The sequence below is a fragment of the Suncus etruscus genome, chromosome 19, assembly GCF_024139225.1.
Source record: "Suncus etruscus isolate mSunEtr1 chromosome 19, mSunEtr1.pri.cur, whole genome shotgun sequence".
NCBI classification, from domain to species: domain Eukaryota; kingdom Metazoa; phylum Chordata; class Mammalia; order Eulipotyphla; family Soricidae; genus Suncus; species Suncus etruscus.
In genome coordinates, this window is record NC_064866.1 from 17,962,607 (window position 1) to 17,977,854 (window position 15,248).

At 36.9% G+C, this 15,248-nt stretch overlaps 1 protein-coding gene across 1 annotated transcript in view; it reads left to right on the top strand.

Annotated features, from left to right (window-relative positions):
* Positions 1 to 14,990, top strand: part of SNX7 (sorting nexin 7) — a 76,825-nt gene extending 61,835 nt beyond the window's left edge. The window contains exon 8 of the mRNA XM_049765754.1: positions 14,782 to 14,990. Within this exon, the coding sequence (XP_049621711.1) occupies positions 14,782 to 14,868 (87 nt within the window). The 3' untranslated portion in view covers positions 14,869 to 14,990. The remainder of the gene's footprint in view (positions 1 to 14,781) is intronic.
* Positions 14,991 to 15,248: the final 258 nt, after the last annotated feature.

Sequence of the window (15,248 nt, forward strand, 5' to 3'; positions counted from 1 at the left end):
ATTGATTTACTTAATTTTCATTGAGCCTGTTAAGTAATATCTAATTAATTTGACTATTATAATTGGGATGAAACTAAGGGTAGTAACAATACCTATGTAAATACTGGGCATGATGTTGGCATATTACACATGTAGTGTGGCTTGGCACTGAAGGAACTTGAAAATATGTATTTATTTTAATGAATCTCAGTTTCCTTATTTATAAAGAAAGTACTAAATCTATGATATAATATCTTTATAGATTTTATTTTAAAGCTAAAATGTATATTTACATATGTATATATGTAATGAAATAAAACTTCTGGAAGGAATATTTAATAATTCTAATAAGCCAATACACTTCTGTTATTTTGAAACTTTTATGCTTAAATTATTTTTCCATGAATCTCAATTAGCTTATACCATAGGCCATTACACTGCAGATCTTCTTATTATATTTGAGCCTGAAATGGCCTATTTAGAAAATATAATTCAAGATTGGTCAATAGATAATTATGGACAGGTAAATAAAATCTGTGTAAAGTTATTTAGTATTCTAGATCATAATAAGGTTTTCATAAAAATTGACTAAGTAGTAAAAATAATAATGATTGAAAATAATCATTAGCTTATGAATTTTATTTTTGGAAATTGTAGTTGTCTTATAAATATCAAATGTTCTGTATATTGATAATTATATTTTAAGTATCAAATATTGAGGGGAGAAATAAAAATGTTAGGTTTGCTTAATTTTACCCTGTATTGAGCCATGCTGAACAAAAGCAAATTTTAAAATACTGCATTTTATTGTTTCTTGACCTTTTAGCTAATCATATTTAAAAATAATGTACTTCTTATAAAATTTCACTTGTTAATTTTTTTGTGGTTACAGTTAGTTCCTGGAAATTCTAATTGTTAGATCTAGGATGAAACCTGATGTACATACACATTTTGCTCCCTTATTCTGCTTGGGGACGAGGTCCAGAAAATTTTCCATAAGTCACACAGCAAGATTCAACCTTTTTGTCCCACCAGATTGAAACACATTGTAATTCCTTTTTTTTTTTTTTTTTTTTTTTTGAGGGGAGGGGATTACACCTAGCAGCGCTCAGGGGTCACTCCTGGCTCTATGCTCAGAAATTGCTCCTAGCAGGCTTGGGGGACCATATGGGATGCCGGGATTTGAACCATCATCCTTATGCATGCCAAGCAAATGTCTTACCTCCATGCTATCTCTCTGGCCTCACAAATTGTGATTCTTCCATATTGTAATTTACATTGGGGATTATGTCATATCTATAAAAATATTACTCTATGGAGGTAAGGCGTTTGCCTTTCATGCAGGAGGTCATCGGTTCGAATCCCGGCGCCCCATATGGTCCCCTGTGCCTGCCAGGAGCAATTTCTGAGCCTGGAGCCAGGAATAACCCCTGAGCACTGCCAGGTGTGACCCAAAAACCAAAAAAAAAAAAAAAAAAAAAAATTACTCTGTCATCATACCATTCATTTCTATGACACTTATTCACATCTGTTTATGGGATAACTAACCACTTATAAAAACTGAATAAGTTTGTCATTTCTTTTCTATTTCGTTGTTTTTGGTTCACACTGTGTGATGCTCAGGGGTTACCCCTGGCTATATGCTCAGAAATCGCTCCTCGCTTAAGGGACCATATGGGACACCAGGATAGAACCAGGTTCCTTATGGGTCAGCCACATGCAAGGCAAATGCCCTACACTATGCTATAACTCCAGGCCCAAGCTTGTTGTTTTTAATGGCAAAGTGTCACATCACCTCTGCTCACAAGGATTTCTTTAATAAAATGTTAGAACTGAAATTTAAATTGCCAAGTGTTCATTCTTTTTGTATTTGAGAAAGATTTAATTGTGTGTTTAGAGATAAAGGAGATTTTGTTTACCTTTGGGTCTGCTTGCCAAAGCTCTTCTGCACCTTTATTTTTTGGGGGGGAGGGGTATCTCCCCAGAGGTTACTTCTGGTTTTGCACTCAAGAATTACTCTTGGTGGGATGCAAGGGATCATAGGGATGCAAGGGATTGAACATGGGTCGGCACTATGCAAGGCAAACATCCTACCCATTGCAGGGTGCATACTTAGGCCCCACCGTTTTAATTCTTAGAATAAAAAAAATTTTTTTCAGTACTTTAAATATTGAAATCCCTCTCCCATCTGTACTGTGGCACCATGATTTACAGTTACTGTTAATGATAGGCCCAACATCATTCCCACCATCGGAGTGCCCACTTCCTCTCATCATTGTCTGGACCCCACCCCTCAGATATTTTTGTCCCCAAGGTTAGCTTAGTTCCATAAATCAATTCTCCAGTTCTGTTGCCTTGGAACATTTGTTGTTACTTTATACATTATAAGTGAGGCTGGTGAAGTCCAACCCCAGGAAAGTAGACAGCTTACAGATTCAAAAACCATGGGGGTTGAGGGATTAACTCTAAAAACCCTTTTAGGTGGGGATGGGAGTTTTATAATGTGTTTCAGCCAATCAGGTTAGGAGGAAAATAGGAAAAGGAGAAAAACAGATTAGTTGCTCTGTAAAGAAAAAAAAAAACAAACAAGACAAGGGCTCTGTTTAAGGATGGAACAGTAGGTATGCCTTGTCTAGGGAAAAGAAAACAGGATCTGTATTTTGTTAGGCTCTGTGTGTTTAGCTGTGTTTAGGTTATACAATATATAACCTGGATATCTATTCCTCTACTTCTGGCTAGCTTCACCAAGATACCAAGTTCTATCTACACAGTGGCAAATTGCATGATTCTTTCCTTATAGCTGAGTTGCTTATCTTTCTTATCCCAAAAAAATCTTTGTTTCCCAGTCGCCCTTCAAAGAGAAGCTACAGTTTTTTTTGAAGCTTTGGACTGCAAACTAGAACTATCTGGGAAAACATGCTCTGAATTCTTAATGAAAGGTTTATTGATATGCTTGTTTTCCAGTCACACAGCATCCTGCCTTAGAGCATGCCCAGCATATTTAAGGGATATTTTTTATACTGTAGTAAAAAGCAGAAATTACGTGAGAAAGTAGTACTGGACTCTGTGAACCAGTTTCCTATATATGCACACCTGATGTTATCACCCTGTCAAATAATATGAATAAATATAGGGGACAAATTAGAGTCCCTGTTGATTTTCTCATGTTAAAGTCTAAAATTTAAGATGAATTAGGAACAGATACTTTAAATGTCACTCCAGTTGTGATGCTGGGTAGTTTTTGTTGTTACTTTAATTCTAACAGTGTTAGGCTCTGGAGTAGAAGGACAAGAACACACAACTGGAATAAAGTTTAATTCTTTAATCCATCGGCCAACAAGCCTCCCACACTGGCCAGCCAGGGCCTTCCCCCAAAGGAGACGAGTCTTGCCCAAGGTCATGAGGAAGATTATATAGGGAAGTTGCAGCTTTCTGATGATCCATAAAATGATTGGCTATTGTCTAGGGGTACCTTTCTACTGCTCCTTTGTCCTTCCCTGATAAGCTACCTTGTATGGCCAGGTAGCTTGAGGCAGGGTCTTTGGAAATAGGCTTGTGAAGACTTAGCATGTGGCTTACTTACATCATGTGGTTCTTACAAAATGGCGTCTCTCCCTGCTTAGAACCTGAGAAGAAGCCTGCCATGTGGCCTTTACAAATGGCGTCCTTCCTTTTTCAGAATTCAGGTCCCAACAATAGATACTAACTTTCTTCGGTAATTATAAAGTAGAAAGAAAGAGAAAGAGAACATCTAGGTTTCCCCTTGCCAGCTCATGGGTGACCTGGGAAACCACTTGTCACAGAACAGAACCCAATTCATCCATTGGGGAACTAGCTCAGTGGGCTGAGTGCAGGCTTTGCATGCAAGATGGCTGAAATCTCCAGCAACACTTGGTTCCCCAAGCATGGTGAGTAACCCCTTGCCTATGGCCAGGAATAGCTGCCAAGCACTATTGTAGTGTGCACAGATGTTTCTGATCTTGTTCTCGAGCAGTCAAAATTGAAAGCCGTTGTAGGGCCTCAAATCTTCTCCACCCTACTACAATTTGGTTTGCTCAGGTGATCCCTGAGCACTTCCTCCATTGGTTTGCATTCTACTGAGGTGTCTCCAAGTACCCCTCTCTAAACTGTACTATTAGGTGTGACCTTTAGTTAAAAAAAATCTCTTATACAAATATTTTTATCAGTCAGTTGTCTTGTTATTTCAGTCATTTTATGCTAATGTTCTGTTGTTCTAATTCAAAACATTTATCTGCTGCTAATTTGCTAGATGCTCAGATAATTTCCTCTTGTGCTAGTTAAACTATTGTTGATTTTTAGAATGAAAATTTCATTTCAGAAATGAAAATGTTATTTCATAACACTAATCATTGGGGATGGCTACTTAATATCTTCCTCAAATACTTATTAAGCCAGAAAATAGAAGCAGAAATTTGAAAACCATGGAAGTTTATTCACTTGAGGAGTTCATGCCATCTTAGGTGTAATTTAGATTGCTTATGTGACAGGAGTGCTAAGTAGGGTAGACTGCTCAGAATTTCAATTTGAATTTTACCTTGAGGATGTTCAGAAGTTTATTTAAGTTATAGTTTGACATTGTTGTAGAAAAGATAGGCTATCTCCTGTAGTCAATAATTGCTCTGGGCTGCCCTTCAGGGTCACCAGAGAGTAGATTTTGTACTGATTTGTTCTCCTCCCTTAGTATCAGCCTTTCAATCTCAGTTTTGTGTTTTATAAGTTGATTTTTATATTTTATTTTCATATCACTATTTGACAAAAGATTTTAATTTAGAAACATTTTATAATTTATTTTTATTAGTAATGAAAGAAAATACTAATATCAACTAATAATTTGGACATCAATAAATTGTATCAACTATAGGTATTTCATAAATAATGTTTCTCAAGTTAGAGAGGTTCTCTTTCTTTCCAGATTGGATGGTAGTACTTGAAATCAGATATCTGTATTATAATTTGAAAATCCTTCTTTCTGTATTTTGTGATATTTTGAATCAGACATTACATTTAATTTAGTAATTTATATTGATATTCTAATGTTAACCCAATCTTATTCCTGAAGTAAACCTATTCCATCATGTTGTTTAGATTACAGGTTTCGATTTACTAAAAATTTGTTTAAAATTTCGCATCTATATTTATGAGGAATATTGTTTACAGTTTCCTCCTTTTGTAGTATCTGCTTTTTTTGTCCAGTTTGTAAATATGTTTATATCTTTAGTTATCTCAAAGACTGCAGAATTAAGATTTGTTCTTTAAGTATTTGCAGAATTTTCCAGTGAAGACAGTTGAGCCTGGATTTTCTTTTGTAGAATGATATGTAATTCACAATCAAATTTATTTGAGTTATTTATTCTGGAGTGAGTTTTGCAAGTGCATGTGTTCAAAATTGTTTTTTTTTAAATTGTTAAATACATATGTATATAGTTTTGCATAACTTTTCTGTTGCTTCCAATCTCAGTGGAATCTGGAATGATTCATTCATAACAATTGATTTATATGTTCTTTTTTTAAAATTTTTTTTAATTTTTATTGAAACATAAACCAATCAGATTTGTACAAGTACAACAATTTTAACCAATGGGAGCATAAACACATTTTGATGGCGGGAAGGATAAAGAGGAACCTGGCAGGATGGGGGGAGGGGAAGCAAATTCTTAAATAGCTAATTGATATTTACGCAAATACAATTATTTGTTTAGCCTATTTTCCATTTAGATCTATCTTTTGTGCAAGCAATAAGGATCATAATTTAAACTTTACAAAAGCATATCTATAACTACATGCTTAAGAGCAGTTACAAAAACAGGTTCCATGGAAAGGTTAAGGCATCTGGTTAAGCCAGATTCTTTGTGCTGAGCTAAATTTATTTGCAGAGTTTTCTGTTGGTTCGGGGCTATGCAAACTTTTGTGGCTTGAATCAGGCAGGCGGTGGAAAATTCATTCAGAGTTCCTTTGATATGTGGGGTGCTCGATCTCCCACATCTTCCCCCTGTTTAGTATACAATATGGAAGGGACAGACGTGCCTCGGTGGACTGGCCACACTGGGTGAAGAGGTGTGGGGCTTCCAGTCACCGCATCTGCTACCCTTGATTCAGTCGTTTCCAAAGCTTGGCAAGGCGCGAGCGCACAGATTGAGGTCTATGCGCCAGCTCCTCGATAACTTCAAACTTAAGTGGCGGAGAGTTGGCAGGAGGGGAGATGTCAGGTGTCAGCTGGTCTTCTGAGGTGCATAGTTGTTGGTACAAAAACTTTGAGTCCTTTCTGGTTGCTTCATCCACTTGATTCTTTACGAAGGTGGTGAGTTTGTGAAAAGCCCAAGGACCAAAGGAAACTAGCAACATAAAGCCAATGAAGGGCCCCAAAAAGGCTGGGAGCACTGTTGTTATCCATGGAGTGGTAGAAAACCAATTTTTGTACCAGCTCTCACTCTGCTCTATATCTTTTTGTCTATTTAATAAATTATCCTCTATGTGTTGAATGCTATCTTTAGCTAAGCCGAATTTATTTTAAAAAGCAACATTTTACTCTAAGGATGACACAAATTCCCCCCTCCCTCAAAAAAATGTTAATTTTGAACCACAGTGGTTATTCTGCACTCTTTGATAGGAAATCAACAGTAGTGTAAACTTCTTTAAGTTTGTAAACATTTTTAGCAACAGTTATAAGGCATTAACAGATTCTAGGGTATGAACCAATGAATAAATATTTGTGCTTACACCAATAACACCTAGGCCTTTTAATAAGGCTAGGGTGATGGCAGTGTTTGATTTTTGTACTGCAGCAGGGGAGAGACACAAGATTATATTTAAGAGGTAATAAGACAATTTTTGATCTAACAGTCAATTTAGGCATTAAAACAACCAAAACACAGTGGTACTAGGACTAAAGAAACAAATGTAAAACAATGGGGGAGATAAACTAGTGAAACAGGCAAAAAACGTTAAATTGGGGGCAATCATGAACTGAAAGGAGAAATCAACGACAAGAATTTGATTACAATTTTAGGGGGAATCATATTGGGTACCAAAAGGCAAAGTTCAAGTTCCACCACCTGTTCCAAGGTGATGCCGAAGTGAGGCTTGGGGCTGGATTGCAGAGCGAAGGGGTCAGAGACAGGCAGGGGGTCGCCAAAGCAGAAGGGTGGTTGAGATGAATAGCAGATAGGCAGGGTCAGTAATGGTGGAGGCGTTGACCATCTGCAGGATGAGGTTCGAGGTGGAAACCATTTTACCTCCTACCAAGCTGTTTTCTTACAGACTTCCTGCAGCTTCCCGCAGTCCTGTCCTCATTCACTTCAAAACAGCCTGTCACCCCTCCTGCTAGCCCACCATTCCTGCCGGACCTGTTTCTGACTGACTCTGCCTAAGGGGAATGCGGGATGATACTCTGCCTGGCAGCCCTTCTATAAACCTTCAGCATGCCCACTGCTACCAACAACCCTGCTGACCTCCACTGGGGAGCTGAGACTCATCAAGGCATACCTTTGACACAGATTAACCATCAAACCTATATGTTCTTTTTTTATTTGTATTTTGTTTGTTTGTTTTGAGGCCAAACCTGGTGCTGTTTGGGATTATTTCTTTCTCTTCTCTCAAGAATCACTAGTAACCATATAAGGTACCACATAAAGCCCTGGACTGCCTCCTGCAAGGCAAGTTACTTAAGTGTGCCTTAAGTGCTGTGCCTCTCAGGTTTTAGGGTTTTATAATTGTTATGCAGAAGCGTGATAGCAGGTCTCTATGTTTGATCAGGGTTCCAGATTCTTCAACATTTTCAAGAATAAAAATATTGATTAGTGAAGATGTTAAAGCTCAGAGTTAGAAAATAGAAAAGGTTGCCCAGAATATAACAAGAGGGAGAAAAGAAATTGACTGGAAATGGATAAACACAAATATTAAATAATGGGGCAAGGAGCCAAGTGGTCTCAGAAATCAATATTCTAAGGGTTTGCTTTAGCTATTGATGGGCTTTTGTTCTTCAAAATGAATTTTAGGAGTCCACTTATTTGAAGAATGTCATGGGTATCCTTAGAGGAATTACATTAAATCTGTATAATGCTTTGGGTAGTACTGTCATTTTCATGTTGTTAATCCTCCCAATCCATGAACTGGGTATGTATCTCCATTTCCTTGTGTTCTCTTTTATTTTTGGAAGCAGTGTTTTGTAGTTTTCTTTGTATAGGTCCTTCACCTCTTCAGTTAAGTTGACTCCCAATTATTTGAATTTCTGTGGTGCTGTTGTGAATGAGATTGTTTTTAATGTCTATTTCTTTTCTATCATTATTTGTGTATAAGAAGATCATTGATTTTTATGTGTTAATTTTGTAGCCTGCCACTTTGATATATTAATTTATTGTTTCTAGGAGCTTTTTTTATAGTCTTTATAATGTTCTTAATGTAGTATCATGTCATATGCAAACAGTGAGAGTTTGACTGCTTTCTTTTCTATCTGGATACCCTTGATATCTTTTACTCATCAAATTGCTATGGCAAGTGCTTCCAGTATTCTGTTGAATTGGAGTGGTCAGAAGGAGCAACCAAGGCTTGTGACAGATTTTAGAGGAAAGGTTCTCAGCTTTTCTCCGTTGAGTAGAATATTTGCCATAGGCTTGTGGAAAATAGCCTTGACTATATTGAGAAAAGATTCTTCCATTCACAAAAATGTTGAGAGTTTTTATAATGAGTGGGTGTTGGATCTTATCAAATGCTTTTTCTGCATCTATTGATATGATCATATGGTTTTTATTTTTTTATAATATAGTATATTACATGTATTGACTTGCATTTGTTAAACCATCTTTGCCTCTCTGGAATGAATCCTACTTATTCATGGTGTATGACCTTCTTGATGAGGTGTTTGATCCTATTTGCTAGTATATTGCTGAATATCTTTGATTCTGTATTCATCAAGGATATTGGTCTGTAGTTCTCTTTATTATATGGCATCTCTAATTTTGGTATCAGGGTGATGATAGCTTCATAAAATCTATTTGTAAGTGTTTCTAATTTTTTCAATTTCCTGGAAGAGCTTGTAAAGGATTGGCAGTATTTTCTCTTGAAAGGTTTGAAAGAATTCATTAGAGAATCCATCTGGGCCTGGGCTTTCATTTTGGGGAAGACTTTTGACTACCATTTTAATTTCCTCAACAGTGATGTTTTTGTTCAAATATTCTAGATCATCTTGGTTCAATCTTGGGAGGTAATAAGAGTCCAAGAAGTTATCCATTTCTTCCAGTTTCTCTTCTTTTGTAGCATAGAGTTTCTCAGTGTAATTACTGATTACTCATTGAATTTTTGTAGTATCTGTAGTAATCTCCCTCTTTTCATTTCCAATTTGGTTTATTAATTTTCTCTCTTTGTGAGTGTTACTAGTGGTTGATAAATCATGTTTATATTTTAAAAGAACCAACTGTTGCTTTCATTAATCTTCCATATTGTTTTATGGATTTCCAATTCATCAATTTCTTTTTTTTTTTTTTTTTTTGGTTTTTCAGCCACACCCGTTTGATACTCAGGGGTTACTCCTGGCTAAGCACTCAGAAATTACCCCTGGCTTGGGGGGACCATATGGGATGCTAGGGGATCGAACCGTGGTCCTTCCTTGGCTAGCACTTGCAAGGCAGATACCTTACCTCTAGCGCCACCTTGCCGGCCCCCAATTCATTAATTTCTGCTCTCCACTTTATTATTTCCTCCGGTCTGCCTATTTTGGGTTCATTTAGTTGATAATTTTCAAATTTTATAAATTGTGCTATTAAGTTATTTAGTAGGCCCTTTCTTCTTCTCAATTAGTACTTTCAAAACTATAAATATCTCTCTTAGTACTGTGGTGTACCCTAAGACCCACCCATATCTGGGAGGGGTCTTGGGAACTGGATAATAGGTGTAACTACCTGCAAGACCTCCCATTTCTGGGAGGGGTCTGTAAAAGGATAGATAAACCTCTGAGCCAGGGGATTCGGCCCCTTTTGCCGTTTCTCTCTTGGCCCGGCTTGGCTTCCTGGCTTTTGGATCTTTGGGCCGCATGGAGCCCAAAGGGAAGATGGCTAACAGGAGATAAGATGCAGGGCTAGCAAAATATAGCTGAATGCTTAAAAGGTTGACATAGGCCACACACCTGTGGTGGCTAGGGCATAAATAAAAATGATTCTTCCTGAAGCCTGCGTGTGAGTGATTTCACCTGGGCCTGGAACTCGCCGGCTGCATGGAGGTTGCAGAGCCACGTGGGCTGGATGGCATCCTCCACCATCCAGCCCCATCGTTATTTATTTAACACAACATCTGGCGCTCCGAACTTTGACCTGAATCCTGAACCCAACAAAACAGCAAAAATGGTGAGATTTCTGCTCTTTTGTTTCATTTTGGCTCTTTTCGGGTGCACTGAGCCCAAAACACTGGGCCACGTGGAGCCATGTTCAAACATGGCCGTGACCCCTTTTAGGGAAACAAGGGCAATTAAAACAAAAGAGGTGGAAGCTTGCATCACCTCCAGCCCAGGCCCAGAACTAAAACTTTGTTACAAAAACCAAAAACCTGGGCCTCTTCAAAAACTTATTAAAAGTCTAAATTGGAAACGGAGGAGAAAAAAGACTGTATTTAAAGTGGACTGATTTTCTAAAAATGACCTTTGGCTTGAATTTGAATTTCGACTTTGGAAATTTCGAACTGAACTTTTAGTTTAAATCACTTGGAACTCTGAACATCCAAAGTGCTCCCAGAGGGGAAAAAAGGCAGCGGTGAAGCCCCTGCGGCAAAAAGCTCCAAGCGGCTTGGCTCGGCTCGGCTGGAATCTCGGCTGGGATCGGCTTGGCTGGGCTCAGCTTTGCCTGGAAAAGCGAAAAACCTGGAATCCTCGCTCCAAATCACAAACCGGCAGCGGAGCCTGGAACTACGAAAGAAAGCCACGTGGTAAGATCAGCGTGGAACAAACCAACATCTGAACTTTAAAAGTTTAAAGAAGCCACGTGGTGAGATCAGCGTGGAACAAATTAATCATCTGAACTATGGTCTTAGGTGTAGAAAATTAGTGGGTAGTAATATTTTACTCATAGTTGGTAATGGGATAAGTTTTAATTAGTTAGTGGTTAAAAAATAAAAATAAAAGGGAAGTAATTCAGTTTAGCTCATTTAAACATCTAATTTCTAACCACCTGCATCTTTGTCTTAAGTCATTTTCTTTATAATTTAAATGTGTTTTGTTGTCTTTCAAAGTTAATATTTTCAATTGCAAAGTGTTTTACTGTGTATTTTAATGTACTTAGCCTGTTTTTAAAATGTATGTTATGCATGTATGCTGAAGTACTTGTGTATAGAAAAAATATAGGAACAGTGAAGTTCCCCCAATATAGTTTAAAAATATAGGAACATGAAAGTTCCGAAATAGTGCTTGGTAAAAAAGCATTAATAGAATTTTAGGTTACAGGTGTAAAGTATATTTTACAATTGATATGTTTTTGAAAAGGGCTGGTATATTAATTTTCACTTTATTACGTTGGCGCATGAAAATATTTAAAAAAGGGGGAAATGTGGTGTACCCTAAGACCCACCCATATCTGGGAGGGGTCTTGGGAACCGGATAATAGGTGTAACTACCTGCAAGACCTCCCATTTCTGGGAGGGGTCTGGAAAAGGATAGATAAACCTCTGAGCCAGGGGATTCGGCCCCTTTTGCCGTTTCTCTCTTGGCCCGGCTTGGCTTCCTGGCTTTTGGATCTTTGGGCCGCATGGAGCCCAAAGGGAAGATGGCTAACAGGAGATAAGATGCAGGGCTAGCAAAATATAGCTGAATGCTTAAAAGGTTGACATAGGCCACACACCTGTGGTGGCTAGGGCATAAATAAAAGTGATTCTTCCTGAAGCCTGCGTGTGAGTGATTTCACCTGGGCCTGGAACTCGCCGGCTGCATGGAGGTTGCAGAGCCACGTGGGCTGGATGGCATCCTCCACCATCCAGCCCCATCGTTATTTATTTAACACAACAAGTACTATATTAGATGTATGTAGCAAATTCTGATAATTTGTGTCTTTGTTCTCGTTTCCAGGAATCTTTGATTCCTCTTCAATTTTATTTCTGACCCACTGGTTGTTCAGTAGTGAACGGTTTAGTTTTCAGGTGTTAATGTTTTTCCTCTAGTGTCTGTTGTTATTCACTTCTAAATTTAGTGCATTCTGAGAAAGTAGTTTGTACAATTTCTATCCTCTTTATTTTATGGAGATATGTTTTATTTTTTAAGCTTTATTGATTGGTTGGTTGGTTGGTTGGTTGGTTGGTTGGTTGGTTGGTTGGGCCACACCCAGCGGTGCTCAGGGGTTACTCCTGGCTCTGCACTCAGAAATCGCCCCTGGTAGGCAGGGGGACCTTATGGGATGCTGGGAATCAAACTGGATCCCTCCTGGGTTGCCTAAACACAAGGCAAATGCCCTGCCACTGTACTATCTCTCTGACCTCTCGAGATATGCTTTATGGGCCAGCATAATGACTTACAAGGGGTGATGTGGCAGTGTTGAAATCTCCACTATTATTGTGTTGCTATTGATGTCTTCCTTCAAATTTGTCAGCAGTTGTTTTAAATATTTTGCTGGTTTCTCATTGAGTGCATATGTTTAGGAGTGTGACTTCTTCCTACTGTACATATTCCTTGATTATTAAGAAATGTCTCTGAAGATTTTCTGTCCAAATGTTGTCTTTTTTTAGAGGTGTATTGAAATTAATTATAACAATAGATTTTTACTTTCTTCTTAAACTTAAATTGTTTCATGTATTTTGAAACAGTAAATGTAATAACATTGTAAATTATATCCTCAAGATTATTGGCCTCCTCATTATTATGAAATGACTTTTATCTCTGATAATAGCCTTCTCTGAAGTATCCTTTGATATTAAGATTCTTTTCTAGCTTTTTTTTCAAATGCATATATTTCTATATGTTCTTATGCTTTTTTTAATCTACCATTGTTCTTGATATTTAAAGTATAATTTTTAAAAAATTGAACATGAAAGGAATCTTTCATTAAATTTATCTTTTCTTGAACAATGTTTATTATAACATTTATATTAATAGTTGATATTCTTAGATTTGAGTCTATTAGCTTGCTGTATATTTTTAATTTGTCCATTTGTTTTGTGCTCCCATTTTTTCCTGTTGCCATCTTTTGGAGGATAATTTTTTTATATCATGATTAATCTTTGTATAACTTTGTTTCATATGTATTTTGGTCATTTTTAGTGGTTTATGTATATTTTCTTATAGTCTATCTTCAAGTAACACAGTCATACTTATCATTTAAGAACTTAAAATTTTTCCATTCCTTATTGCCCTTATATAATTTTTGCTTTATATGTTAGCAATGTATACACAAAATTACCTTTATGTGCATAAAATCCACAAGAGCATCTTAGTAAGTATCCAGTTTTATCTTATATAATTTAAAATATTAGAAAAACATACATATACCCATGTTCTTACCAAGTATCATATTCTTTTACCACCAAAAAAATATGTTGCTCTGTCCTCTTCTACACATCATTTAAAATGACATATTTTATCATCTCTGTCTTTCTTTTCTGCAATAGCACATAAACTATTATCATCTGTTAGTTATATTTTATACATATAATTAATACTCAATTGTTAAGAGGTTTATTTCTAAAGAAGATTATAATATAGGTTACATTTTTGCATATGTGCCTCCACCACTACCAATTCCTTGTGATTCCCAGTCTTAAATTCATAATGAAGTCTCTTTACCTCAATATAACAGATCACCATAGTTCAATAATTGCTAATTTGTGTGTGTGTGTGTGTGTGTGTGTGTGTGTGTGTGTGTGTGTGTGTGTGTGTTGCCAGAGATCAAAGCCAGGCCTCATTCAGGCAAGGTGTGAACTGGAATGCTATTTTTAGTTAAATAAATTCTTTAATTGAATCATTGTGCAAAGTTGTTTGTGATTGAGTTGCAATCATATAGTATTCGACACCCATCTCTTCACCAGTCGCTATTTCTCACCACCAATGTCATCACTTTCCCTTCTGCTCTCCTCTCTGTCTGTCTTTAGGACATTTTCTTTTTTTCTCTCCCCTTCTCTCTTTTTCTTTTAGATACTATGGTTATTTACTGCTATTTTAAAAATCACATATATATGTAGTCTTACTTTGTGGCCAGGTATTTTGCATGATGATTTGCATTTATTATGTAAACTTGGTTTTCACAATGCTTTGTGAAAGACATGAATGAGGTATCCTTGTTTCATAACTCCTCTATTAAGATGCCTGACATCTGGGGCTGGAGAGATAGCATGGAGGTAAGGCATTTGCCTTTCATGCAAGAGGTCATCGGTTCGAATCCCAGCGTCCCATATGGTCCCCCGTGCCTGCCAGGAGCAATTTCTGAGCATGGAGCCAGGAGTAACCCCTGAGCACTGCCGGGTGTGACCCAAAAACCACAAAAAAAAAAAAAAAAAAAAAAAAAGATGCCTGACATCTGATCTCAGTATTCTTAGATACAAATGTTTTTTTCTTTCTACCTTTGAGCTGTCTTCTTAAAAATCTTCTGCATCACAATGGATACTGATCAATACTCATCTTTGAATCCTTTGTGTTTCCCTTTTAGCAGTTATATTTGTCATTAAGATTGAAAATATGTAGAACATGACAAGGACTCCAACAAACTGGTAGGAGAGAGGGCAAGGGCAGATTGATCAAAGTACAGATATGTAATACTGTATTAAAATTTTAACACTAGAAGTGAACTCTTACTGATCTCATGCTGTATTTCTTTTATTCAGTGCCTTGCGACATGGGAATCCTTTCTTTCATCACAGAACAACCTCCACCTGGAAGAAACTTCTGAAGATAAATCAAAATCTCATTAAGGATTACTGTTCTTCTTTGGAGAAAAGCATCTGTTAACCAAAGTTAATTCTTTTTGGATGAACTGTGTCCTTGATTAAATGGATGAAATATTTACAACTATCTGGAAAACCAGTATCTTGAAACTCAGGTATTCCAGATTATTGGCATATATATCTACAAATAAACTAAACCTAGTTTAGTTTTACTTATGCTTTTAAATTTTTGTGCCAATAATTGCATCTAGAAATTTTTTTTAATATTTTATCTGTGGAACGTCATTTTAAATATATTGTAAAGACCCGGTTTTAATAAGAAATTTCATATGCACCGAGTGGCTGTGGTTTCTTTTCTTTATTAGCAAGGCAAACCAGTACAGCAGATTTTACTATGAAGTCATCAT